Raw genomic sequence first — 27,366 nt, 5'->3', positions numbered from 1 at the left:
TGTTTATTACAATGGTAAAGCAAACGAGTTGTTTGTTTTAATTTTCTTCAAATTGATTTTGAAATACTAGGTGTGTGTTTGAATTATCGTTTGTCAAACTAAAATTATAAATCATATTATGAAAAAAAATATAACACACACAAAATTACATAAGTGTATTAAAAATGAATAAAAAAAATTAACATCTCTTTCAGCTATGTGTTGGCTGATGCTTTTGGACATTTTCTCTTTCTTTTGGAATTTTTAGACTTTTATATGTCCACATAATTTGGCTCTTTCACCAGCTATGTTGGTATCTTCTGCCAATGCACGGGCCTCTTCTGCTGTTGTTTGAAACATCTCCAATTAATCAAATACTATTGATCTTTGAACCAACTTGTACGAAGGAGCATGTACCGTAACTCATAAAGAGCACTACAACTTGTATATATGCATGTGTTAAGCAAAGACTCTAATTAGCAGCTACGAATGGAAGAGCTCTTCCTACAATGGTTGGCCTGACATTACGACATACGGCGACTGCCGGAGCTCCGTTGAATTTGAGATCAATATCACATAACATGACCTGCTCACATGACAGAACACTGCTGCATATGAGGTTCACCCCTTCCTTGGTTAATGAGGTGCCCCTAATGTTCTTGAATGAAACATTTCTTATCCTTATTTTTCATGAATTCTAAACAAGTGCACAGAAACAGAAACAATTAGTAACAATTAATAATGTATGTATATATGTATAGTGATGAATAATATATACCCGTTTATTACATTGGTTCCAAGGGCAATCTCTTGGTCAATGATTATAGGGTTCTTGATATTAATCATGGTAACGTCTTCATAATAAAGATTAGAGATAGGAGAAGTTCCAGGAGCACTAGGCAAGACTTGATCCTCAAACCATTGTCAGTGTTTGTTAAAGTGACCTTCTTGAGAATAAGACCTTCCACAGGAGCCTCAGTGGTGTACTTGCCAAGGCTTCCAACACTGATGCCATGGCCAGGTCCACACTTCACATTGTAGATGTGTGTGTTCACGCTTCCGTCGTCGATCGAGATGCAATCGTCTCCAACTGCTATGTCTGTGTTCAGAATCCTCACTCCATTTGATCTTCCCAAGTGGATGCCATCTGTGTTTAGGCTGTTCCCTGGTGCAATGACCTTGAACCCATCAAAGGTGAAGTTTTGGCACCCCAATTCATTCACATTAAAGTTCTTGCTATCCTTTGATGTTATTATCCTAACAACTGCATGTTTCATGAAGTTGAAACCAAAATTCTATCATCAAACACAATTCATTCATCTTTTAGACATAAATATATAAATTTGGTTTGAAAATAAGTAACACAAAAATAGTTTATATACTATCTAGACAGTATTGATTTAAAAAATGCTAATTAGCTACTATATACGAATGTCTGATTTAGTAGCTGATTTTTTTGTACGCGTAGCATGGTTGTTAAATGTTAAGAAATTGAAAACCAAACTAACTGGGATGGAAAAGAAAAATATTATTCACTATTGGAGTCCTAGCACAATTGACGTTGGTTCCACAATCATTTTGTTGCCAAGCTATTGCACCTTGACCGTCAAAAACACCATTGCCAGATAGGGTAAAGTAATCAACATATTGAACCTTAACCCATTGCCATTCATCGCCAACATCACGAGGGTTCATTGGTGCTATAATTGTTCCATCAACATAAAGCTCAATAGGAGCCATACAAGGCCCTTTTAAATCCACTGTCCTCATTCCCATGAGGTATCACAATCTTGCTTGCTGTTGGTGATGCACATGCTTCTCTCCATGCATTTGTAAGAGCCTATATACACACGGCACTACAACTAACATCATTGTTCAAACAAAATTTATCGATGATATTATGTACCAAGCTAGCTAGTTATCATTACCTGAGTTATATCTGAATTAGGTACCCCACTATATTTTGCAATAGGAACCACAAGAGATTGAGCTATGCCACACGCAGCCAGCAATATGAATAAAACAAGCGTTGTGGTGCTCAACTCCATATCCATGTTTATTATTGTTGAAACTTTGTCCTTTCTTTTTCAAAGAAAGAAACTAATGTATTGGTTGAACTTCTAAAAAGTTGCTTTCCAAATGTGTTAGGAACGATATTTATTTGGGAAATTATATGGTGTGAATTGTGGCGACCTTTGTTTGTGGGTTCAGGAGGCTGGCACCAGCAGAGACATTTGACTTATTTATCTCATATAATCATTTTTAGAAATTTAATTATATATGATTAATGGAATGTTCTCTGTAATTTTTGCTGTTGAGGACTTTACCAAATATCTTCTGTGAGCATTTTAAATTTAGCCATGATGTAAGCTATTTGTAAACCAGTCTTTTATTTAGGTATTGTCACTATTAATAAATTTTTCTATAAAAAAGATAATTAGAATTTATTTCTAAAAAAATTGTATTTTTTAATAATAGGTCCCATGACCAAAAGAAAAGCAAAATTATTTAACATAAGTCTATTCTATTTCTCTTTTTATTAAAAAATAACAAATTGATAATGATGGTTATTTACTTATTTTACATGTGTAATTTTTTATTTTTAAATATTTACATTTTTATTTTTATTTATCATCTTTTTATTTTTGTAACATAACTAATTTAAAATTAGATATTTTATTTTTACAAGATCAATAAGAAATAACAACATCGCAACTTCTAAATACTAATAGCAATGACTAATGCTAACGCACCTTAAGAAAAATAGAGTGATATTCTTTAAACAATAATTAGAATACAATAAGTAAAAAATAGATATTGCCATTTTTATTTTAATAAGGTCACTTATTTTTATAAATTCATATAAATATATAATATAAAAAAGTATATATGAAGTGATATTATAAAAAATAGTTGTGATAATATTATTATCCTAATAGTTAATTTTAAATTAAAAATTATGACTATTTTAAAAAGATATATACAAATTAATATTTAAACTCTATATCATATTATACCATGATAAATTAGACAACCAAACAAATAAATTATTTTTATAAATCTAAATTATCATACAAGAATGCACTCTATTAATTACACGTAATTAATTTTCTAAAGATGGCTATATGAGATAGGAAGTATGTCAAGTGTATCAGGAGTACTGGTACATTAATTATTTTAATCGTTGATCTAAATTATAAAAAATATATATAATATATATTAATTGAAATCAACGGTTAAAACAACTACTCCCTGGAGTACTTAAAATGTATCCTATGAGATATCCTGAGCCCACACACGAAGATTGTCATAACCTGTTCCTTACCACATGTTTCAAAATGGAGCAAACCACTTAGGATCTATAGGTGTGGATGTTTTATAGGATATACACCATAGACGATCCCTATTTATAATGGTCTTGTGAAGCTTCAGAACCGTTGATCATGTTAGTTAACTAATTTCTTTAAGAGTAATGCAATCCGCATACTTGGTTGATTATTTATCTCGGATTGTTTATCTATTTATTCTATTATATAAAAATCAGATTTCTGCACTTAATGATAGAGCTGACATAACATATTTTTGAAAGTATTTTTTAATTTATTTCTTTTAACTCATTAAATACAAGTTATTACGATAAACTAACTATATCAATTAATTGATTAGATTAGATATTTAAATATTATTTAATTTATTATAATTTATATCAATTTAATTTAATAGTATTTTTTAATTTTTTTAATATTCTGTTAATATTTTTTAATTTATTTCTTTTAATTTATTAAACTAAATTTATTGTGTCTACTAATTAATTAATTTGATTAATTTATTAGTCATTAAAATAATAAATCTATGAATAAAATAGGCAATTGAAATATTTTTAATTAATAATTAAATCAAATCAAATTATATCATATATATTGAGCTCAATTCAAATCATGTGAATTAAGAACTAAATTAATATAAGATAATTTCTTATTTATTCAAGTTGAGTGTAATAAATATAAATTAATTTTGTTAGATAATCATAGTTGTCTGGTCTACTATATATAGATGGTCACACAAAATGATAAGAATCGTAATTTTTATCGCTCTTACTATTTCAACTCTTCTTTTTTTCTTTTTCTTTTTCTTTTTTTTTTGTATAATTTTTTTATGTATAAATGTATCCAAAATGAGAAAGTACGGATAAGTGTGTTTTATTGATTGTTTGTTTGATGAATATATCTCAATTTAGGCATTCTACTACTGTGGATGGAAGTTGAGCTGTAATAATTCAAAATGGCCAATGTATTTTTTATAGTATTAGATAGAAGAATATTTGTTAAAATGAATATATCCATTGTAATAATTTTTTTTTCAATTGTTATATTTTTATGTCAATCGTGTAAATTCTTTGAAGGCACAAGATAATAAAATAGGTTGACTTTAATATTATTAGAAGCTAAATTTAATAGTTCAAATAAGCAGCACTAATTATATTAAAAAAGTAATTTTATAATAATAATAATGTGATTTACATATTAATTTTTTGAGTAAATTTATTTCAAAATTAAATGTAAAAATTAGACTCAATTACGCTAAAATTTTAAAAGTAATATAAAATTTGACAACAAAATTAACATTCATTAAGAAAATAAATGATATTTTTATTAAAAAAATTCACAAGATAGTAAATGCAATTTTATTTTAATTTTATTCTTAATATTTAGTTTTAATTTTACCTTCAGAGTTTCAATATGTTTCAATTATACCATTAGAGTGAATAACATTAATTATAATTAATCAATTATATTATTTGATTTGACCAAAAATAAATAAATATTAAATTATTTAATAAATAATAAATAAAAAAATAAAATAAATGTAATTTGAATTATTCTCTAATTATTTTATTACCTTATTTTTAATTATTTATTTTACTTTCACTCCACATATGTTTATTGTATTTCACTTCATTTTAGTTTCAATTTCATAGTTAACTTTCAATTATATAAAAGTCAATAATTTCTTTCAAAACATGATTAAATATATTACCTATTATATACAATTATTAGGATAAAAAATAAATATAAATTGAATATATAATTTAATTTTAATTTAAACTAAAAACTAAATGAATTGTCAGAAAAAATAGCAACTAATTTTGTTTTTTATTTTTTTTATAATTTATTTAAAGGTAAAAATTTCTTTATAACCACTAACATTGCCGATAACAAAATTATAAGTCTCTATAAAATGAAAAATATATAAAATAAATAACATATATATAATTTTAAAGTTATTAATCATAGACTATGGATAAATTTAAAAAAAAATCTTATGGATCAACATGTAATTTTTTTATATTTTTATTTTTTTCTAAAATTTTTTTGACTTATCAATATTTAAGTTGTTTATACATCACTTCTCAAAATATTATGATTTCACAAGATATAATATGTGGGATAAATCACCTTTATAAACTATTTGTATACCAATTTTACGTATATCCTCCAAATTAAAAAAAGGCTATGTACATGTCTCAATTTACATATCTATGTAAATCAAATTTATGGAGTTCGAATGATGTGTTTTCATAGTAAATCGAATTACTTGGATGCTATCTATGCTACTAAATTGAACGAAGGAGATTTATTTAAAATGAACTGGATTGCTATTAAGTGAGTATAAATCGAACCTTATTACTTCGATTTAGCATGGATCATATAAATCGAACCTTATTGCTTCGATTTTATATGTTTAGGCGGGGCGGGGCGAACCACCCACTATATAGCGGACTTTTGGCGAGACAAGGCAAGTTTTTTCGTTTGCTACTCCTAATGGAGACACGGACATAAGTACCCGCCCCATGAAACCTATTAAACATACACAAATATAAAATTATTAATTTATCCTAATTTCTATATACATAGATCTATTTCTTGAATTTATTAATATTAATTTCTACCTCCAATTTGAATTTTTCCTTTTTCTTCCAAGCTCAAATTTGAATTTTTCCATTTTCTTCCAAGCTCATTCTCAACCTCGATCCTCTCTCTCTAACTCATTTTCTCTGCCTCTCAAGTCCGTCACTACGTCGCTCAATATTGTCCCAAAAAATTATGTTATGTTATTATGTTGGAATATGTTTTTATGTTTTCTCCTTTTAAAATATTATTTTTCATAACGAATATGTTATAAATTGTGTTGAATTATATTAAATTAATTATTTTATAATTATTATATTATGTCTTTTTGTGTTATTTTTTTTCAAAAGTTTTCAAAAAATATTCGTAGATACCCAAGAAGATCTGTGTTCCCTAAGGAATAATTAAACAGAAATTTGCAATGACGAAGAAGGAAGGGGGACATTTTTTTTTAAATAGGAATGAGGAATAGGAAGGGGGCTTCTCACGCTCCCCTAAGTACTCATTACCATATCTAACTAGTAATGAAGATCCAATCTGAGTCGATTTAAGAGGATACGCGTGGACTTATCTGCATTGAGTCTTTAAGGTAATGAACCTAAGTTAGATTTGGAGTTTTTTTTTCAATAATAAAATTAAAAAAGTTATTATTTTCCCAAACATGATTTTTGAAAAATCGTATTTGGAGAATTAAAGTTCGAAAATCATGTTTGGAGAAATAATATTTTTTATTTTATAATTGAAAAAAATTCTATATTTGGAATACTAACAATAGATTTTAGTTAATCTTGCAAGCATTGAGATTTTACTAGGCTCAAATATATCTTGGATTAATATTTTGAGTCATTGTTATAGCAAATACTATACTATTTAATATTATAACACTTAGTATATATAAAAGTTGAATATATTTACAAGCCATTTTTTAATTTTATTGGATATATTTATAAGATATTTTTTAATTTAAATTAAAAAAATTAATTATCTCTTTTTTAGCTTTAAATATTATTTTTTAATGTAACGAAAAAATAAAAATAACAATAATCACTCACATAATTAAAATAGATAATCTTAATATATACACGACACTATAGATATCAAGGATTATTATATATGATATATAATTATTTTCTTTTCTATAATGACTATTTATATAATTTATTAAACAATTTTTTCATCTTAATATTTAATAAATTTAACATACAAAATATTATTTAACATATAAAATAAGTAACTTAAGTCATCATCAAGGACAGACAATAAGTATAATAGTGTAAATACTTATTTATTTGTTAGTAGTGAAAAAATATGTAAATAGTATAAATTGATATTTTTTAGTATAAAAACAATAATAAAAGTTAATTACTTAATTAAAATATTATGAATAATTTCTTAAATAATAATAAAAAAAATAAGATCACTATTTTTATATATTACAAAATTTATAAAAAAATTTTGGATAATAAATCAATCCTCAATAAATTATACATTAATTCTGTCAAAAAATAAATAAATAATCAATACATGGATATCATTATTTACGTACTAATATAATATATATTATCGATTATTAAGTTTATAATTAATTTTTAACCCAATTTTTTATAATTAAAATTTAAATGATTGAAATTATTAAATGTTGAATATTTTGTATCTAACCAATTTATTTTTTTATTGAAATTAAAAAGGATGAGTTGTTAATCAATTCTAAATTTAAATTTAAATTTGAGTAAGAAAATAAAAAAATATTTTAAATTTTATCTCACTGACCAGAATTAATTTTAAGATAAGAAATTACTTTGTACATCGTATATGTTGTAGGATAGTATAGTCATTTATTATTTTTCAATAATAAATAATGGTGTAAGAAATTAGAAGAAAATGTATTTATAAGTTTAGAAAATATTAATTTAATTTTCAATAGAATAAATTATATATTAAATAACAAAAGTTATTATTAGTTTTGGTACACCATGTTATCAAAAAATATTAATCGATCTAATAACTTTTGTAATGATATAAGTTTATAAATTTGAAAACTTAAAAATTATTTCATAAAATGTGAAGTTTTAACGAGTAAGAATGTTGATCATATTGTTTTAACTTCAAAAATGAATATGATACTAACAATAAAATTGTTCCAAGTAAATTTCAACAAAAACAAAAGTCCATAAGTATTATTATTAATGAAAAATTAATCTTTTTTAATGAAAAATTTAAACACAATACTTTAATTAAAAATTATAATTAGATTTTATTTTTAAATAAATACACATTAAAAATCACTAACTAACTTAATTGCATCAACAATATTTCATATGAGAAATTTATAACTTTATGACATTAAATACTAAATTAAAAATTAACAGAATATCAACGGTGTAAATAGAATTAAAAATAAAACCACAAGCAATAACTAAATAACTTCAATTTATATTTGAAAAAATTCTAAATTCCAAACATAAAGATAAAAAAGAACCAAAAGAAAAATAACAACTCAAGAAAAGATAATGTTTCTACCAAAACAAACATATGCTTGACATTATTCTATAAGATAGACTCTAAAAGGGATTCCAAAACATGTGCATCCAAATTCTCAAGCTCAAGTTCTATTCTCAATCTTGATCTTCTTGCAAGTTGAGGTATCTCCTTGCACCTTCGAATCTTCCGATTCCGAGGATAGTCGCTTGGCTGGTGTAATAGTATTTTTCAACACTTCGAATTCATCATTGTCTGCAACTTTATTAGAGAATTCAAGCAACAATTTTTGTACAAAATACTACGTTAAATTAAAGACTTCCTTCTCAGCTTTAATTTTATCTCAATAATATTTTTTTGAATAAAATAAATATCTAACTTTGAGAAAATAAACAAACAAAAAATTTATTTTTTGAACAAATACCTTAGCACTTTCTACTTTCTCTCCTTCAATGATTGAGGATACCTTTGAAATTGGAAACAAACCATCGGTGTAGTCAAAGACTACGATTACACCTACTCACGTCTTCATCGAGCCAAACCATCTCAATTGAGTATAGCAATGAAGAATTTCCGTAACTTGGTAGTGTCCATAACCATATCACTCGTATACGTACACACAAATTGTCAATTGTAGGATTGATTTATGCGATTTTGTGAATACCAGCCATTGGAATAAGTAGAGAAATTTTAGATTTTGGATATATGTAAAGAAAGGATTTGATGTACTTTGAATTGTGGTGCTGCACATATCTCATAACTTATACTTTTATAGTTGACTCATAGCTAAAATTTTTTAAATTTGGTTGACTTTAATTTAAATTTGAATTAAATTTACGCTGCACTTTTTGAAAAAAATCTACAAAAATTTAAAAAAATAGTGCTAAAAAGAATCAACAACAATAATTTAAAATTTAAAAAATAACAATCTAAATATAACAATCTAAACAAATAATTTAAAATTTGAAAATAACAACCTAAACAAATAATAATTTATAATTTATAAATATAAATCTAAAAATTTATAGTGATGACACTTAAGCAAATAAACTCTCAGACTCAACGTATGAGCGCCACGTCAGCATATGAGCTCCCAATTTGTATACTATAAGGATAAAGATATATATTTATTTATTTTTTAACTTAATAATTAGCTATAAAATAATCAAAGTTAATATAGTAAAATAATAAATCTGCACTAGACAAATATTTATTTATTTTTGGTTAAAAGCATAGAAGAAAAAATTAGGAAAGAATGAATGGATGTCGATATAGACAAATAACAATAAGATATGTAGAATTTATTTTCCACGTCAATATTTATTTTTTTTAAATATATAATATATCACCACTTTTACTAAAATACTTTTTTAATTAAATAAAAATAAAAAATATTTATTTATTTAATTTTATAAAAAGTGTTAAACATTCTTCCTTTATTTAATTAGACAAAAATACCCTTTTAAATTAATTAAATTTTAGAATTTAATTAATCCTAATTTTATAGTTTCAAATAATTGAAACAACAAAACAAAAATATATAAAAAAAAAATAAAAAATTAAAATTATTCTTCATCTGGCAGAAACCTTCTCCGTCTCTCTGCTCCTCCATCTCTCTCATCTGTCTCAATGTGCGTCTCACACAAGACGCTATCGTTTTGGATTAAACTATATCGTTTTGGTTCCCGCACGGATGACCTTCCTTCCTCTTACTTTCAGTCTTCATTCCAATTTCCAAACCCCTATCTTAACAGCTTCTCCCCAAATCAAAAAAGGGAGTTAAAACAGGAAACCCTAGCCTCTCCACCACTGCCACAAGGACGGCCGCTGTCCGTCGCTCTCAGGCACTACCATCGTCGTCTGGTCGTCCGTGCTTCTTCCTCCTTCAAGAATTGCAGCTTCTTCTGCCTCGAGCTCGGCGCGTCAGTTCCTGGTATTCATCTGCTCCATCGCACTCCTGCCGCCGTCCGTCGGGCGCTCAGTCACCATCGTCTTCGTCTGGTCGTCGCAGATTCTTCCAACCCACCATCGTCTTCTGAGTTGTGTTCGTCGCCTGGCCTCTGTCTCCGTCACGATTCTGCCCCCCTCTTCTCAGACTGCTCAGAAGAAAAACCCATTTCCATTCCAGTTTCCTTCCTTCGAGTTCAGAGAGCAGAAGCTCAACCAAGAAAAAAACCTTAGACTTCGACGGTCAGTTCACTGCTAACTTCTTCTGCTTTTTTATTTATGTCATGTTCAATGATTATTTGATTACTGAATATTTGAATGTTTTGTGTTTTAATTTTTTATTGAATGATTATTTGATTACTAATGAAGAGTGAAACAAATTGATTGATTAATTATCATTAATGCAGGGAGTGATTAGTGAAGAAAAAGTGGATTCATTCAATGTGCCTTTGATATACCCTTCTGTTAAGGCTGTGAAGGAAATTCTTAGAGGATGTGATGAATGTTTCAGCATTGAGTGGATGGAAATATTGGAATTCAAGAACATGGTGTCATTGCCAATTGGGCAAATATTTGTTTCATGGTTCAGAGCTGCGCTGCAAGGGACGATTGAGAAACACTTTGGAGCAAAAATAGTTGATAAGCTTTTCGAACGCTTTGCCGAGAAAGTTAAAGAATTTCCAGACATCATGAACACAGATAAACTAAAACTTGATGTGCTGTTTGTTCTTCTCAGGAGAAAGAACAAGGCAAGGCCATAGGCTGTGTTATTCAATGTGAACATCATCAGGTTTAATTAGTAAATGGGGATATAATAAAGAGTTGGTTCCATTCTTGTACTACTAATTATCTTAAACTGGATATGAACCGTCTAGTGACATACGACATTATATTTTGTTTACGTTTGTGTTGGTATTTGTTTGCCGGATTATTTAATGTCTCCATTTGACTATGTATGAATTTATACTCTTTTGGTGATTGAAATTTAGTTCTTTTATACTCTTTTAGTTCAGTGGCATCGTCTTTCTTGAAAGCATGTTTCCTTGCGGGGATGACCCTACTCTTTTATAATCATGAGAGTCCGTCTATTCTGAAGTTATCCTTGAGGCTTCAAGTTCTTTCACTATGCTGTGCTGGATCTAAGGCTATCAATGATCCAAAAGGTTAGTTAAAGAAAGCTCTATAGCAATTCTTTTATGAACCCTGCTATGCAATTTAAAGTTCAAATTGAGTTATTTACTTATCAAATTCTCTGCTAGCTTCATGTCAAAGAAAGCTCTATAGCACTTCTATGCAGTTATTGAGAGAAATAACTGCCAAGAAGTTGGATATTTTGGTTAACAAGGTTAAATTTCTTGCCACTTTCTCATATAACTCAAGCTGTTTCATGAGTTGTAAAGATTCTTTAAATGATTAAGGCTCAAATATTTATTTATCATCACATGACTTGTACTGGTTTAGGCTTATAAACAACGCTTGCCTGTTTCCTTGCATATTAAGAAACTCAAACTTATTTTTTAGCCAAAATATACATATATTAAGGCACTAATCTATGGTCCTAACTGCATGAAATCCCCCCCAAACTCTCTTCAAATCAATGGTGCAGGATGTTCTACTTTTTCTTCGAATCTCTCAATAAGAAGGATGACCCTGTTGTCATATGGTTGACCGGAGGACCAGGGTGTAGCAGTGAGCTTGCTTTATTTTATGAGAATGGTCCTTTCCAAATCACAAAGAACTTGTCTCTTGTTTAGAATGAATTTGGCTGGGACAAGGTGCCTATAAATTTTCTCCTGCATTTTCTCTCAAAATGTTACTTTAACATATTCATTCCATGCAAATGCCTCGCTTTTGAGAATAGTTAACAAAAAAGAATGTCATAACTTATGTCTCTCAGCACATTCACACATAGGGCTATGGCTAGCACCTATCTCAGAGAATCAAACTGTTACATAAGCTTTATTGGTTATGGTTGGCATCAATGTTTACTTTTGATTTTAGGCATCAAATATTCTTTTTGTAGACCAGCCTATTGGGACAGGCTTTAGTTATACTTCTGATGATGATGACAACCACCATGATGAAGCAGGTGTTAGCAATGATCTCTATGATTTCTTGCAGGTAAAGTCTATTTTATAATTGTGACTAAACAAAACAATTCATAAAGTGAAAATGCATGGTGGTAAAAATAATTAGTAGACTCCTATTCTGCATCAATGGCAGGCTTTTTTCAAGGAGCACCCTCTATTTGTCAAGAATGATTTTTATATCACTGGAGAGTCATATGCTGGACACTACATTCCAGCTCTTGCATCAAGGGTTCACCAAGGCAACAAAGCAAAGGAAGGAATAATAATCAATCGCAAGGTATCAAAACTGTCTACGTACATTACAAGGTTTGTTAATTACCTTTACTTGATAATAATTATACTAATTTTCTTGATCAATTTCATAAACAGGTTTTTGCTATTGGTAATGGTCTGACCAATCCAGAAATTCAGTACTAAGCATACACAGACTATGCATTAGACAGATGACTGATTAAAAAGTCTGATTATGATAGTATCAGCAAGTTGATCCCATCATGCAAAGATGCCATAAAAAGCTGTGGTATGTTATGTTAGGTTACAAATTAAATTTTTTAACCCCATGATGAATGATCTTAGAAAACAAAAACAGAATGGGAGAAAACTTACCAGCTTATTGCTCAAACAATATGTAATTTTACTTGTTTGACACCCTTAAATTATATTGTATTTGTCAGGTACTGATGGTGGAGATGCATGTATGACTTCATTATATAAATGCAATGCGTGTATGACTTCTTTATATAAATGCAATGCCATCTTCAGTCGGATAATGTCTATCACCAGCAATAGTAATGTATCGTATCATAAGAGAACATAGTACAGTTTTCTTACCAATCTAATTATTTACCTAAAAAACCTACCATAGTTTCACTTATGAATTCTTCTACTATTGAAACTGCAGTACTATGACATTAGAAAGAAATGTGAGGGAAATCTGTGTTATGACTTCTCTAATGTAGAGACATTCTTAAACGAGAAGACAGTTAGGGATGCTTTAGGTGTTAGGAACTTGGACTTTGTTTCGTGTAGTAGCACAGTCTATGATGCTATGATGCAGGACTGGATGAGAAATATCGAAGTTGGAATCCCGGCTCTTCTTGAGGATGGAATCCAGGTTCTTGTATATGCTGGAGAAGAAGATCTCATATGCAATTGGCTTGGTAAGCTTTGTGCAGCCAACTCAATTAATTTGAAGCTAAAGTTGGCTTTATGCAGATTCTTAATCCAAATCCAGATGCAATGTCTAAGATGATAACAGAAAATGCAAGTGAAGAATTCCTTCATGCATTGAGTAATTATTGTGCACTTCAGGTAAATGGATTCTTATTCTATTATGATGGTCATTTGCTCTTTTGCTGGAGCTTGACAATTATGTCTTGCATTCTTTCATGCTAAGTACTTTAATGTGAACCTCATCAATTTGAAAGGAAAAAAGTTATACACCACTGGATTTTTTGGTTGGCTCCAACTTTCTTTAAGTCACATGCTTAGTTATTATTGTATATTCATATTGTTCTTTAGAGCAAGCCTTTTCCATTTATTCATGAAATAATTCATAAATGTTCCAAGCCACTAGAAGTCTAGAAGAATCTTATTAATAAGATTTTACTTCTACCTGCACAACTTATCCTTGATACACTCTTGTGATAAGTTGTTTTGGCTTTGTAGAAATATCTTTGATTGATGTATTAGATGATTTAATGCAGCATTCTCATATTTACTTTACTTTGTATTTAGGGTTTTGTGGAGGATTAGTTTGGCTTGGGTTTAATTGCTAGGGCGGTTGAAGAGGGGATATCAGTAATCAAAGCTGTCGGAATTATGATCTTCAATATGGGAGGACGACCAGGTCAAGCTGTTTGCAAAAGGTTGTTTGAACGACGGGGTTTCTGCATTACAAAGCTTTAGCAAACCAAAATTCTTCAGGTTAGAATTTAGAAAACAGATATTTGGCTATACATCAATTCTTCAGTGAAAGTGCAATATTACTGAGAAATATTGGTATAGGCTAGTGACACAGATATTGCAGCATTGGTCGAGATTGAGAAGAATAGCCTCCACTGTTTTGAATTCTTTATGGGACTTTCTGGTGATCAGCCTATTTGTGCAAGGACAGCATGGGCCTATGGAAAGGCTGGTGGCAGAATTTCTCATGCTTTATCAGTTTACGGTTGTCAACTTCGTAATCCTACCCAGGTAGGTGCTTCTCTAAAGCTTGATATTTCAAGAAGATAATATCTGTTTTCCTGAAGAAAATTGATGCAAAATCCATTTGTATATGACAGATCAAAGTTATTTTTGAGTTTCTTAAAAATTGATTTCAAGGGATCAGCAGCTCTCTAGATTTGTCCTTTGAGGATAATTCTGTTGCCGATGAGAAGATTCCTTTTTTGGCTTATCTTGCAAGCACTTTAAAAAATAGTTCTTATTTTCCATACGAGCCACCTGCTGGAAGCAAACGTTTTGGCAATCTCATTGCAGGGTTTTTGAAGACTTATCACCATATTTCCGACGCTTCTTGAGGATGGAAGCCAGGTTCTTGTATATGCTGGAGAAGAAGATCTCATATGCAATTGGCTTGGTAAGCTTTTTGCAGCCAACTCAATTAATTTGAAGCTAAAGTTGGTTGTGTTGGAAGGACAAAAAAAGAAGTGCAATTATCAGCATTCTTAATGCTTTTGTTTCTCATTGCTCAGGGAATTCAAGGTGGGTTCATGCAATGGAGTGGTCAGGTCAAAAGGAGTTTGGAGCAGCTTCTACTGTCCCATTTTTGGTAAATGGCGCGGCAGCAGGGACTCTTAAAAGCCATGGACCTCTTGCGTTCCTCAAGGTTTGTGTTCAAGGGTGTGTTCTTGAGTTGACACTGTTATATCCACTTTTGATAACTTTATTTTGTGAAAAAACAGGTGAATGAAGCTGGGCACATGGTTCCTATGGATCAACCAAAAGCTGCACTTCAGATGCTAACAAACTGGATGCAAGGAAAACTAACACCGAAAAAGAGTGGAGCGAATGTCTCTCCTAAATGATGGACTCAAAGCAAAAATAACAAGGCATAGCTTGTGATCATATTAACTTGTGGGCATGGCTCCATGCATAATATATGGGATTGTCTAGCTTCTACTACTATCCCTGAAATTGTGCGCAAATCTGTATTTGATTTTATTCATTTAGAAATAAATCTTTGAATAAATATGTTAGTTCAGCATGATGCCATGATCCTCAGTGAATGATCTTTTTCTTTTCTCTTTTACTTTGTCATGCCATTAACTGGCACAGATATTAAAAAAAGAGGACTAAAAATTATACACAAAGACTGTATAATGAAATAGAGAGTTTTCAGTATGGAGACACCATCCAAACAAGTAAACTAAATGGAGCTAATATTTCTTTCTCATGAATCATGGCTAACATAAAATGAAAATAACTAAAATTTATTTCCCACCTTCTTGTACCTTAATTATGCCACTGTAAAATGATTTTCACTTAAAATTTTTACACAAATAAATTGTGACTATGAACTAGTACGTGATGATGTGTAGTATTCTCTTAAAACCTGAATGATGGGCTGAAATGTAGAGCTCAAAGGAATAGTCGATGCAAGCCTTAGATGTCTAGCATTGCCATTGAGGGGCTTGGTTAGAGACATAGTGAACATCTCTCCCTCCAGAATCTTATTTACAGTCACACCTGCAGATACAAACCAGGTTCAAAGCTGAATGCAGGACCCAAAAGGGAAAAAAAAAAGGAGGAATCTTTCACAGTATAAACTCTATGTTCACGCTCTACATCATTGAGAGCTTGGATAATCCAAATTCCAAATGAAGGGGGTAGAAGATTACCATCCTTGCTGCTTCCATTCTCAATTACTATGAATATCTCTATCAACCCTTTTAAAGTTCTAATCTACTAAGAAAATAATGAATAAATAAATAAAATCCAATTAAAAAGGATATTATGAAATGAGCAAATTAAAATAGAACAAGTGAAAGAATGAGCTTTGCACTTAGTTCATTTTTTAATTTACTGAAGTTTTAGTTTATACATATTAGTGAACTTATTAATTTCTTTGATTTATTAATAAACATGTCAACAAAAAAAATTTATTTTAGAAATTTTGAAGGCCAATGCGTGCAAGTTAATGACCATTGGAACTTGGAAGATTTGTTCTTGATACTATGAAAGTAAATTACACAGCAATTTACACAGATTACTGCTCTCCTTATTGAGAGACGAGTCCTCTACAAGATTCTACAAAATACATGGGGAGAAAAATAGATACCAATTCACACATACATAAATGAGCAAAAAATTTTCTTTTATTTCTGTGTAACATACAACTACAAGAAAAATAACTGAGTAAGTTTACATTGTAGCTGTTGAAGTACCAGTATGAGAGTTGTCTTGTGTGATAATATGAATAACTTGAATGGCATTGAAATGGCTTGTTAATACTGTATCATCATATATGCTGCTCCAAATGGTAACTGGATCTATGTAGATCCCCAAGTATGATATCAGTGGATCAGCTCTAGACTTGTTAATAACAAGCATCAAATGCTGAGATTTTACTTTTGGAAACAGCAAAAGCCTCTGATATCCAATTGTGCCTCTGATATCCAATTGTGGTGCCATTTGTAACTCTCTTCCATACACCATCTTGTTGCAATGCCTCGAGGTGAAATTCACTCACTCTTTGTCCCATTTGAATAGGCTCTTGTAGTTGCAGAACATTAAAAGATACTAGTTCTTGAAGATCTATGTACAATATCCACCTTGATTAATACTCCTCTGGAGCCCAATAAGTGTATATGCCTTCTTTCAGAACATTGTAGGGACTAAACTGTGAATCACAAGTTCCTCAACTAAACATCAGTGTAAATGATTATATACACATTAGAAAGTAGAGAGCAATTCCAACATTGTCATTGAATTTTATACCTAATATGTTTCCTCACACGAGCACTTTAGACTAGAGTCATGCAAAAGACACATTCTAATATTACCATTCCATATTTTTTATAGGAAGAATGCAAACTACAATCAAAATTGTCGCCATTTTGGTCAAAAAATGTCTGATCAAGTCAATTGCCCAATTTAAGCATAAGTTCTCAAATAGTTTTATATCTAACTAACAAAATAAGTCCCATTAAACATATAGCATTCTGGTTAAAAATGATGATCAGCAATTTCACCTTATCATTTTGACAGCACCAAACCCAAGACTATCATGAAACAAATTTGTCATGTATTTCTTCTGTACAAGCAGCTGAACCTTAGGATTGTTATATATAGCAGGAAGATATGCCTCACCCGCACCATGTCTGTGCTCATCCCAAAGAGCAGTGAATTTGTGATGGAAAAGATTCCAGGTATCTTCAATTGTCTTAAGAATCCACTCCTTGTACGCCTGCATAATGTAAATATCAATATATATCAGACAATAAACAACACACTTTAGCCCCAGCAATCAACGATCTTCACAATTATTACTAAATGCACAACTATAACAAATCCCAGCTTGTCATTGATGCTGCAGTCCTAAGCAATAACATTTCCAGAGCCTCAAGTCCAGCAAAATGAAGAGAAATAATACAACAAAAGAAAATGGTAGTTATAATTGGTATCCTACCAAGTCTTGTTTTATAACTACAGCTCATATTTCTGTAAACTATCTCTACGACTTCTTGGATTTCACATGATATAAATCTGATAGCTCATCAATGTGCACATGCACACCAGAAAATTCTTCTCTTCATTAGTATAATAAGGCAAAGTCACTAGCACTACACAAACAAGACAAGGCAGGACAAAACAACAGAACAGTCCAAGGTATTTCAAAACTGTAAAAATGCACAGATTTGGCCTCCGAAAAGAACCAAAGAGAATCAAAAGTGTTTAAATCAGATTATGCAGAATAGGGTGTGTGTGCCTGTGTGTTTTTCTGTTTCATTCCTTCTATTTTTTTTCCGATAAAAAACTTTGGACTATGCTAAATGCAGAAGCCACAAAGAGCCACAAGAGTACACAACCAATATACATAAAGAAGGAAACCTATTTTTCGATCATTTGCTTGATCTGCATGTCCATCTTGAGAAAAGTAAGCCAGAATCAAATTTCCAGGAATGCTCCAATATCAAAACCCATTGGTCCATAAAATGCAAATTCTGGATCAATAACTTGTGTTGATTCACGAGTAACCATAACAGAACCAGTGTGCAGATCTCCATGTATTAGAGCATGGGCCCTCTCACAGAACATACAAAAATGTACATTCTTATAAAGTATAAAAACCCTAACATCACAATTGCTACACATAATGCAGTAAAAAAAGTGTGTTGGTCATAATACTTGGATTTCAGCTCAGCAACTTCAAGCTTCAGCAGATTGTCTTCCCGAACAGCCTCAGCATCACGATCGAGATAAGGGGAAGTCCAATGATTATATTGAGAAAATTTATAAGGGTCAGAGAACACGACCTGCTTGGTGAGTCTGCATAACTCCACATTACCACAATATTCGGCAACTGCATGGAGCCAGCATGAATTCAGCTTAAGGCAACATCAATATGCAACAACGTTCCTCATACTCACAAGTAGAATATCAGTTTATCACTTATCACTCGTCACTCATTTTCAAATGGAGAATAAACTACAGAGGTAAACTTCCACAAGCACAAATAACTGAATAAGCAAAGCACAAGCAACCAAACGAGGGAAGGGAAACATTTTTTCTAATGCAAAACTTAAATAAAATAACTAGTTTCAGCTCAATCAACTTTGAAGCAGAGTAATAGATTGATAAAGGTGATACTATCAATCAGTGAAGACAAATAAACAATCTTCTTAGTTCTCCGATTAACAAATATATCGAATTGTCCAAAAAATGAGTTTGAGGAGTGTGAATCAATCAACAACAATTGCTAAAGAAAAGAGTAACAACGGGTAAGCTCACACATACCGTCCCTTTTGTGCTCGGAAGTTGTACGGAAAAGGAGAGAAGTGAAAAAGAGTGTCTTGGCCATGAAATCAGCCATGTGCTCTGCAAGCAAAGGGTACTCAATTCTAGCTGTCGACTCTTTTCTTAATATTATATGTGGCGGTTCCAAGTAACGCATGCCGATCAATGACATTGTACGGTCAAAGTGGTAAACTTCAGGAACATACTCAGGGCTCAAGCAACCCTCTTCTTTCAGCCCCAAGTATTCAAAATATGCTCTCTCCTTCGTCATTGGCCATGACTCCCGAATGCAGCGAATATAAGGCAAAGCCTTAAAATAAAAAAAAATTGAACTTTGAATCGAAAGCTACCAAATAAACTAAATTTGCGAGTTCCCACGATTAAATCAGTGGGGAGAAGTTTTTTTCTCCATATATATATAAAAAAAAACGTTACCTGCTTGATGACAAAAGAACCTGTGGAATTGAGAACGATGAAGACGAAGTTAAGGTTGCCATCTCCAACTTCTTTGACGGACAAGGTGTCGAAGTCGTTGGCAGTATAATTGCAGAGTAAAAAATTTTCAGTGCCAAATCAATTTGGACTTCCAAATATTTAGGCCTTTATTGGTTGAGTTTGTTTAAAGGCCCGTTAAGCCATCACCGAACTGGACCATTAATGGTTTTCCTTTTCCTCCTCGTTACTCTACTACTGCTAGCTAGCTGCTGCCACCACCATTCTACACACACACACCACTTTCTTCTTTCGTTTACCACCATTCTACACACACACCACTTTCTTATAGATTTCGAGCCTCAAGAACAATGTTTTGAAAACCGGACCGGACCGGTCGGTCGAACCGATTTAACCGAAAACCAGTACTATAAACGGTCCGGTCCACTATCCAAAACCGTTGGAAGAAAAACCGTACAAAAACCATCGAATCGGCCGAGAACCGGTCGGTTGGACCGGACTGGTAACCGACCGGTTCGAATAAAGCGACGACGTTTTCTATTTGTTAAAAAAACGAAACAGATCCGTGAAGTATGAACCAACCCTTATTCCCCCAATTCATTCGTCACTCACTCACACCCTGGATTGGAGAACTCTGAACTCTGAAGCAAAGGGAACCCTAGCCCTTCTTCGCCGCCGCCGGTCCCAGGTCGTCAGCGCCGCCGCCGCCCCCAGGTCCTCAGCGCCGCCGCTTCTTCCTCTTCCCCGTTTCCAGAACCCAGTTGCTCGGCATGTCCTCTTCATCTTCACTGGCTTCTCGTCATGGAACCCAGGTTAGTGGCTTCTCCTCTTCATCTTCACTGAGGGCTCGGTCTTCTTGGTTTGAAGTTCCGAAATTGTTCTTCTTCGGTCTTCTTCTTTGGTATTCTTCTTCAATTTTTGTTCCATTTTTCTTCAATTCTTCTTCTTCGGTCTTGGTTTGAAGTTTGGTTCTGAATGTTTTGTAAATTGTAATTTCCTGTTGTTGATAGATCTGTCTTGTACTCTTGAATTTGCTGGTTGCTGATGGTTGAAAATTTACAAATTTGCAAATTTGTATATGGTTTTGAACTTCTGATTGCTCTGTTACTCTGTTATCATGTGTATTAAAATAAACTTACTCTGTTATATCATTTGTATCAACCAGAACACCTAATACTTACTCTTTTATTCTGTTTTAGTGTTTTCTAATTGCTCGATGGCTCTGATAGTGTTTTACTGGTTCACCAGTTGCAGATGGCTCCTAATTTTTTTGTTCATATTTGCTCATGGTCTGTGGTTGTGGCTGTTTTTAATTTCTGTGGCTTAGGCTAGTTTTACTGGTTCATATTTTTTTATTTTTCATTGATTTCTGTGGCTTAGGCTGTTTTTACTGGTTCATGTTTTTTTATTTTTCATTGTGCCTTTATAATGTTTGTTGCTGGATGAAGTGTGCTTCACTTGGCATGCCTTGTATCTGATGCTGGAATGGTGGAGCTGCTCCTACAATTTAGAGGGAAGATTGCAACTGCAAAATTAATTATTTTAAGGTAGTTATGTCAGTAGTTCTTCTATCTTTTAGATGATGTACTTTATGCTCTAAAGTGCAACTTGCCAAAGGCTGCCCTAAGAGGAGACAAACCCATTCGTCTTCATACTGTGTGTCCTATATATTATATGCCTTTGAAATTATCTGTCCTAGCTATGAAGATCTACCCCGCCTCTTGTTATATTCTGTTTCTGCACTTGTAGTCACATTTCTTATCTTACTTTATGTGCTAAACATCTAGTTCATGAGAAACTTCATAGAATTAAGGCTAGTGAAACATTGTTATAATTTACTGGATAATGCATGTTTTTCTAAGTAATACATATACATTTGGTACTTTTCAAGTGTTTCAAGTGATAACAACACTCGAGAGCATTATATTTATGCATGTTTTTTTTTATTGTTGGAATCAGCCACTTTCTGAGGTAGTTATTAAGGGAGAGGGCATTTATTCAGTTTCATTATGATTCATTTTGTGTTCATTTTTGAGATATTTGTTTGGTTGCATCAGACATTTTTGTGAATATGATAAACACATGATTTGGTATGTGTATAAAGTATAAACTTTTTTTCGATTTCTTACGGTACATACAATTAAATATCTAAATGATTTATTGCTTGAGTTTTATAGTTTATTTTCTAATGATTTATTAGAATGTTGTTAGTTTATAATATAATGATAACGCGTATTTTATTCTAAAACGGTTTTTTCAGTTGAACCACCGGTTTGGACCAATAAACCAGTGAACCAGTAACTAAAGCAGTTTGAAGACCGGTCCAGTTTTCAAAACCTTGCTCGAGAATGATTTCAGCTCTTTCGTGGATACCGATAGGTGCTTCGAAGGTGGAACCCACAATAGCTGAACCTCCTTCCAAGGAAGAAATTCAAGATATAATCACCACCGCCGCCGCCAGGTCTTTCTCTTCTTCTTCAAAACTCACTTAGCCAATTATAAAATTTTATCAAATACTTTACAATACATGTATGTTATGCAATACAGCAGACAGTGAAAATGAGGAAGAAGCAGGGGATGAACGCATGGATGATGCCGGTGGTGCCGTTGATGAAGTTGTGCGAGCACTCAATGTTGCTGATGCTCTCGGGAAGGCTGATAAATTGGACGATATTGCCCTCGGTTTGAAGGAGCTTGACATGGAACGTTACGATGATGAAGATGAAGGTATACAATAACATCTCAGGGAGTTATCTATCATAGTTAGTTAGTTAGTTAGTTAGTGGTTTTAATTAGAGTTAGCTATCGAATCACTTAGCATGATATCAGCCATGACTATGGTTAGCTAGCTAGCTCTGTCTCCTTGTGTTGTCTGTGTTAATTTGCATCTTTTTATTGACCTTAGGAGTTGAGGTATTTAGTTCCGGGATTGGTGATCTTTATTATCCAAGTAACGACCTGGATCCTTATATTAAAGATAAGAACGTAAGTTCCAATGTTTCGTCTGCATTCTGCTGTTGACCTTCATTTGTGACTTTACAACATCATATTGTTTTACATTGTTAAGGATGATGATGACTCTGAGGAACTCGAAGACATGATTATTAATCCAACTGATTCCGTCATTGTTTGTGCTCGTACTGAGGATGATCTCAGTCTTCTCGAGGTAAACAAATCCTCACTTATTGGCTGATGTATATTTTTCTTTGATGTTTGTTATGTGATGCAATGGTAGACTTATATGAGTTGCGTCTTTTTCTACTACAAGGTTCATATACTTGAGGACGCCGGTACTAGTGAGATGAACATGTATGTCCATCATGATATCATAATTCCTGCATTTCCACTATCCACAGCTTGGCTTGACTGCCTTCAAGGAAGAGAGAAAGGTGGGGAATATTGCCTTTGTCAATTCATCTTGCATGTTTACTCCTTTTTTTTTTTAATTAAATATGTTGGTTTTTTGTGCTCTTGTCTGTTTTAGTAAATAAGTTCTAAATTCTAGCCTTCGTTTGCATGCTCAAAATTTGACTTGATCCCCTTATGCTTCCTCTACTTTCTATCGCATTATTATTTCATTATCATTGCAGGAAACTTCTTAGCTGTTGGTTCAATGGAACCGTCAATAGAAATTTGGGACCTTGATGTTGTAAGTGAATATGGTTAATAAATTTCGCTGAAAAGTTGGAAACATCATTCAGAATATAAAGTCACTTTCATTGAATACCTTCTAAGCTTCCTTTGTTCCCAGATTGATGCAGTGCAGCCATGCATGGTTTTAGGTGGCATTTCAGAGAAAAAGAAGAAGGGGAAGAAGGTTTGTACATCTTTTTGTGTTGAAGTGCAATTCTGAGTATAGACCCAGTTACTGATTCTGTTAATTGGTTTTGTAGAAATCAATCAAATACAAAGATGACAGTCACACTGACTCTGTACTTGGTCTTGCCTGGAACAAAAAGATCAGGTTTGTTAAATTTAAAACTGGATTTTGGTATTATTTCATCTGTTGGGCACCTTTTGGGACATAAAGGTTTCATTTATTACTTATTTTGAAACTCTATTCTTTTGTACCTCTGATGACAGTCATTCTTAAAACATTCAGGAATGTACTTGCTAGTGCCAGTGCTGACAAGCGAGTCAAGATTTGGGATGTGGCTACTGGGAAGTGTGAGAGTACAATGGAGCATCACTCAGACAAGGCAAGTAGTATGCTAAAGTTCAATCAATTATTACAAATATGAGCTTCTTTTATTTATAAAGAGGACTTTCCCTCTTCATGTCCATCATCTTTTCTTTTCTTTTTTCCCTTAGTTCTAAATAGTGTACAAGCTCAGAAATATTACTTATACGTTGGTAGGAAAGATTTTCACTTTTTTCCTTAATTAAGTCATTTAATATTGTATATTTTGTCTTACTAACATTAATTTAGGTTGCTTGAGTCAATATGTTGTCTGATGCCTTTGTTCATCTATCTTGACAGGTTCAAGCAGTTGCTTGGAATCATCATGAACCAAAAATTCTTCTTAGTGGTTCATTTGATCATACTGTGATCCTGGTAGTGACAGAATGTTGCTTATATACTCTATATTTTTGCATTTCTTTTTTTTATACTGTGATCCTGGAATGGATACTTATTACACTGTAGATTTTGGTTGTATAATATTCATGTGCCAAAACAGACTTTCTCTTTAAAAATGATAACATTGGAATTTCTGTTTGCCTTTTTTCCTAGTTATCTAACATTCTAATGCTTTCAATGCTTTTACACTTTGCAGAGGGATGGAAGGATGCCATCCCATCCTGGTTATAAGTGGTCAGTCACAGCTGATGTCGAGAGCTTGGCCTGGGATCCACACACTAACCACGATTTTGTGGTGTGTTATGGTTAATTTTGATTTCTCGTTTCAGTGATTGAATTGGTAATTGTATTTTTATGGATGCATAGTTTTAGCTTCACTAATAATAATTAAATTGTGCTTCTAGGTGAGTCTCGAGGATGGTACTGTCAAGTGTTTTGATGTTCGGACCGCAATGTCTGAATCCACATCTGATCTAAGTTCTACATTTACTCTTCATGCACATGACAAAGCTGTTACCTCAGTATCCTATAATGTGTCAGCACCTAATGTATGTATTTTCAATGTTTTGATGAGAAATACCAAGTTATTATGTACTCAGTTTAACCATACCTTGTTGCCTTCTTGCAGCTACTTGCTACTGGATCGATGGACAAAACGGTAATTGTGAAGTCCGTTTGTTGTGTTCCTATTCCTATATACTATATCTTGCAGAATTGGAAATCATCTCATTCGAGTACTATTATTTGTTGCAGGTAAAGCTTTGGGATTTATCGAACAACCAACCATCTGTTGTGGCATCTAAAAACTCCAATGCTGTAAGTTTGCTTCTTTTATTTGTTGAGATTTACCCAAAAGAAAAAAAGGTATTCTCTAGTCTGAATTATGATACAAGTGTAAGTAACACTGATGACTTCTGTTTTTGGATGTGGCTTTTCAGGGAGCTGTATTTTCTATTTCGTTTTCAGAGGACAACCCCTTTGTGTTGGCTATAGGAGGCTCAGAGGGAAAATTGCAAGTGAGTGAAAAGTACCACAGAAATTCAAATGTGTTCTTGATAGATTTCTGTGAAATTTACTATTGTCACTCATACCTTGTAGGTTTGGGACACTTTATCTGAGTCTGCTGTCTCTCGGCGTTATGAAAATTACAACAAGAATAGAACTCGGTCGTGATATAATTGAGTCATAATAGCTTTTCCGGTCTCCCCTTCATGTTACTGGTAGGCTAGAAGTATTTATGTTAGATACAGTTGTTGCGAATAATTAGAATTTATTTCAAAAAAAGCTGTATTTTTTAATAATAGGTCCCATGACCAAAAGAAAAACAAAACTATTTAACATAGGTCTACTCTATTTCTCTTTTTATTAAAAAATAATAAATTGGTAAGGATGGTTATTTACTTATTTTAACATGTGTAATTTTTTATTTTTAAATATTCATATTTTATTTTTATTTACCCTCTTTTTATTTTTGTAACATAACTAATTTAATATTAGATATTTTATTTCTACAATATCAATAAGAAATAGCAACATTGTGACTTCTAAGCACTGATAGCAATGACTAATGTTAATGCACTTTAAGAAAAATAGAGTGATATTCTTTAAACAATAGAATACAACAGTTAGAAAATAGATATCATCACTTTTATTTTGATAGTCACCCATTTTTATAAATTCGTGTAAATATATAATATAGGAAAAGTATATATGAAGTGACATTATCAAAAATAGTAGTGACAATATTATTATTTAGTTATTTAAATTGCAAATTATGACTATTTTAAAAAGATATATACTTCAAATTAATATTTAAATTCTATATTATATTATACATGATAAATTAAAATTAGACAACCACCTTCAGATTAGAATTTAAATTAAATTAAATTCTATATTATATATACTTCATCATGTTCTTGGGTGCAAATGAATATTTTAGAATAAGAACAAGCTGAATTGAATAGAAGAACAATAGTAATTGCATTAATACTCGAGGTACAGCAGAGCTCCACACCTTAATCTATGGTGTGTAGAAACTCCACCGTTGAAAATACATAAGAACAAGGTCTAGGCATGGCCGAGAGGCCAGCCTCCAAATGTGATCAAAGGATCTAAAATAATCCCCCGATGAAAATACAATAGTAAAAGGTCTTATTTATAAAGAACTAGTAGCCCAGGATTTACAGAGACGAGTAAATGACATAAAAATCCACTTCCGGGCCCGCTTGGTGTGTGCTTGGGCTGAGCATTGAAGCATTTTCGTGTAGAGACTTCTCTTGGAGTTAAACACCAGCTTTTGTGCCAGTTTGGGCGTTTAACTCCCATTCTTATGCCAGTTCCGGCGTTTAACGCTGGGCATTCTTGAGCTGATTTGGAACGCCGGTTTGGGCCATCAAATCTCGGACAAAGTATGGATTAATATACATTGCTGGAAAGCCCAGGATGTCTATTTTTCAACGCCGTTGAGAGCACGCCAATTGGGCTTCTGTAGCTCCAGAAAATCCACTTTGAGTGCAGGGAGGTCAGAATCCAACAGCATCTGCAGTTCTTTTTAGTCTCTGAATCAGATTTTTGCTCAAGTCCCTCAATTCTAGCCAGAAAATACCTGAAATCATAGAAAAACACACAAACTCATAGTAAAGTCCAGAAAAGTGAATTTTAACTAAAAACTAATAAAAATATACTAAAAACTAACTATAACATACTAAAAACATACTAAAAACAATGTCAAAAAGCGTACAAATTATCCGCTCATCACAACACCAAACTTAAATTGTTGCTTGTCCTCAAGCAACTAAAAATCAAATAAGATAAAAAGAAGAGAATATACAATGAATTCCAAAAACATCTATGAAGATCAGTATTAATTAGATGAGCGGGGCTTTTAGCTTTTTGCCTCTGAACAGTTTTGGCATCTCACTCTATCCTTTGAAATTCAGAATGATTGGCTTCTTTAGGAACTCAGAAT

General features: G+C 32.0%; 2 protein-coding genes and 2 pseudogenes across 4 annotated transcripts; 2 read left to right on the top strand and 2 right to left on the bottom strand.

The window, feature by feature from the left end:
* Nucleotides 1–451: 451 nt before the first annotated feature.
* Nucleotides 452–2,033, bottom strand: LOC107488057 (polygalacturonase-like; annotated as a pseudogene).
* Nucleotides 2,034–9,952: 7,919 nt separating this feature from the next.
* LOC107488071 (serine carboxypeptidase-like 48) lies at nucleotides 9,953–15,614 on the top strand (annotated as a pseudogene).
* A 931-nt stretch (nucleotides 15,615–16,545) lies between these two features.
* LOC107488058 (methylthioribose kinase) lies at nucleotides 16,546–20,599 on the bottom strand. Its single transcript, XM_052261629.1, has 5 exons — nucleotides 20,435–20,599; nucleotides 19,799–19,936; nucleotides 19,364–19,673; nucleotides 18,755–18,929; nucleotides 16,546–17,813 (listed from the first exon to the last, which is right to left on the bottom strand). The coding sequence occupies exons 1-5, from the start codon at nucleotides 20,597–20,599 to the stop codon at nucleotides 17,648–17,650; spliced, it is 954 nt and encodes a 317-aa protein (XP_052117589.1). The 3' UTR covers nucleotides 16,546–17,647.
* Nucleotides 20,600–21,237: 638 nt separating this feature from the next.
* Nucleotides 21,238–25,793, top strand: LOC107488069 (uncharacterized WD repeat-containing protein C17D11.16). 3 transcript variants are annotated; one of them, XM_052262205.1, is made up of 17 exons: nucleotides 21,238–21,363; nucleotides 22,077–22,277; nucleotides 22,371–22,543; nucleotides 22,722–22,801; nucleotides 22,884–22,982; nucleotides 23,085–23,205; nucleotides 23,407–23,465; nucleotides 23,568–23,633; nucleotides 23,710–23,780; nucleotides 23,919–24,015; nucleotides 24,297–24,371; nucleotides 24,592–24,690; nucleotides 24,800–24,943; nucleotides 25,024–25,053; nucleotides 25,149–25,211; nucleotides 25,334–25,411; nucleotides 25,494–25,793. In XM_052262205.1, the coding sequence occupies exons 2-17, from the start codon at nucleotides 22,165–22,167 to the stop codon at nucleotides 25,566–25,568; spliced, it is 1,443 nt and encodes a 480-aa protein (XP_052118165.1). In that variant the 5' UTR covers nucleotides 21,238–21,363; nucleotides 22,077–22,164; the 3' UTR covers nucleotides 25,569–25,793. The 3 variants fall into 3 exon arrangements, with proteins under 3 accessions (XP_052118165.1, XP_015964254.1, XP_015964253.1); XM_016108768.3 differs by having other exon boundaries at nucleotides 22,367–22,543; nucleotides 25,494–25,789; XM_016108767.3 differs by having other exon boundaries at nucleotides 22,364–22,543; nucleotides 25,494–25,789.
* The last annotated feature ends 1,573 nt before the right edge of the window (nucleotides 25,794–27,366 follow it).

The sequence above is a fragment of the Arachis duranensis genome, chromosome 5, assembly GCF_000817695.3.
Source record: "Arachis duranensis cultivar V14167 chromosome 5, aradu.V14167.gnm2.J7QH, whole genome shotgun sequence".
Lineage (NCBI taxonomy): Eukaryota > Viridiplantae > Streptophyta > Magnoliopsida > Fabales > Fabaceae > Arachis > Arachis duranensis.
This window is presented reverse-complemented; position numbering and strand designations above follow the sequence as displayed.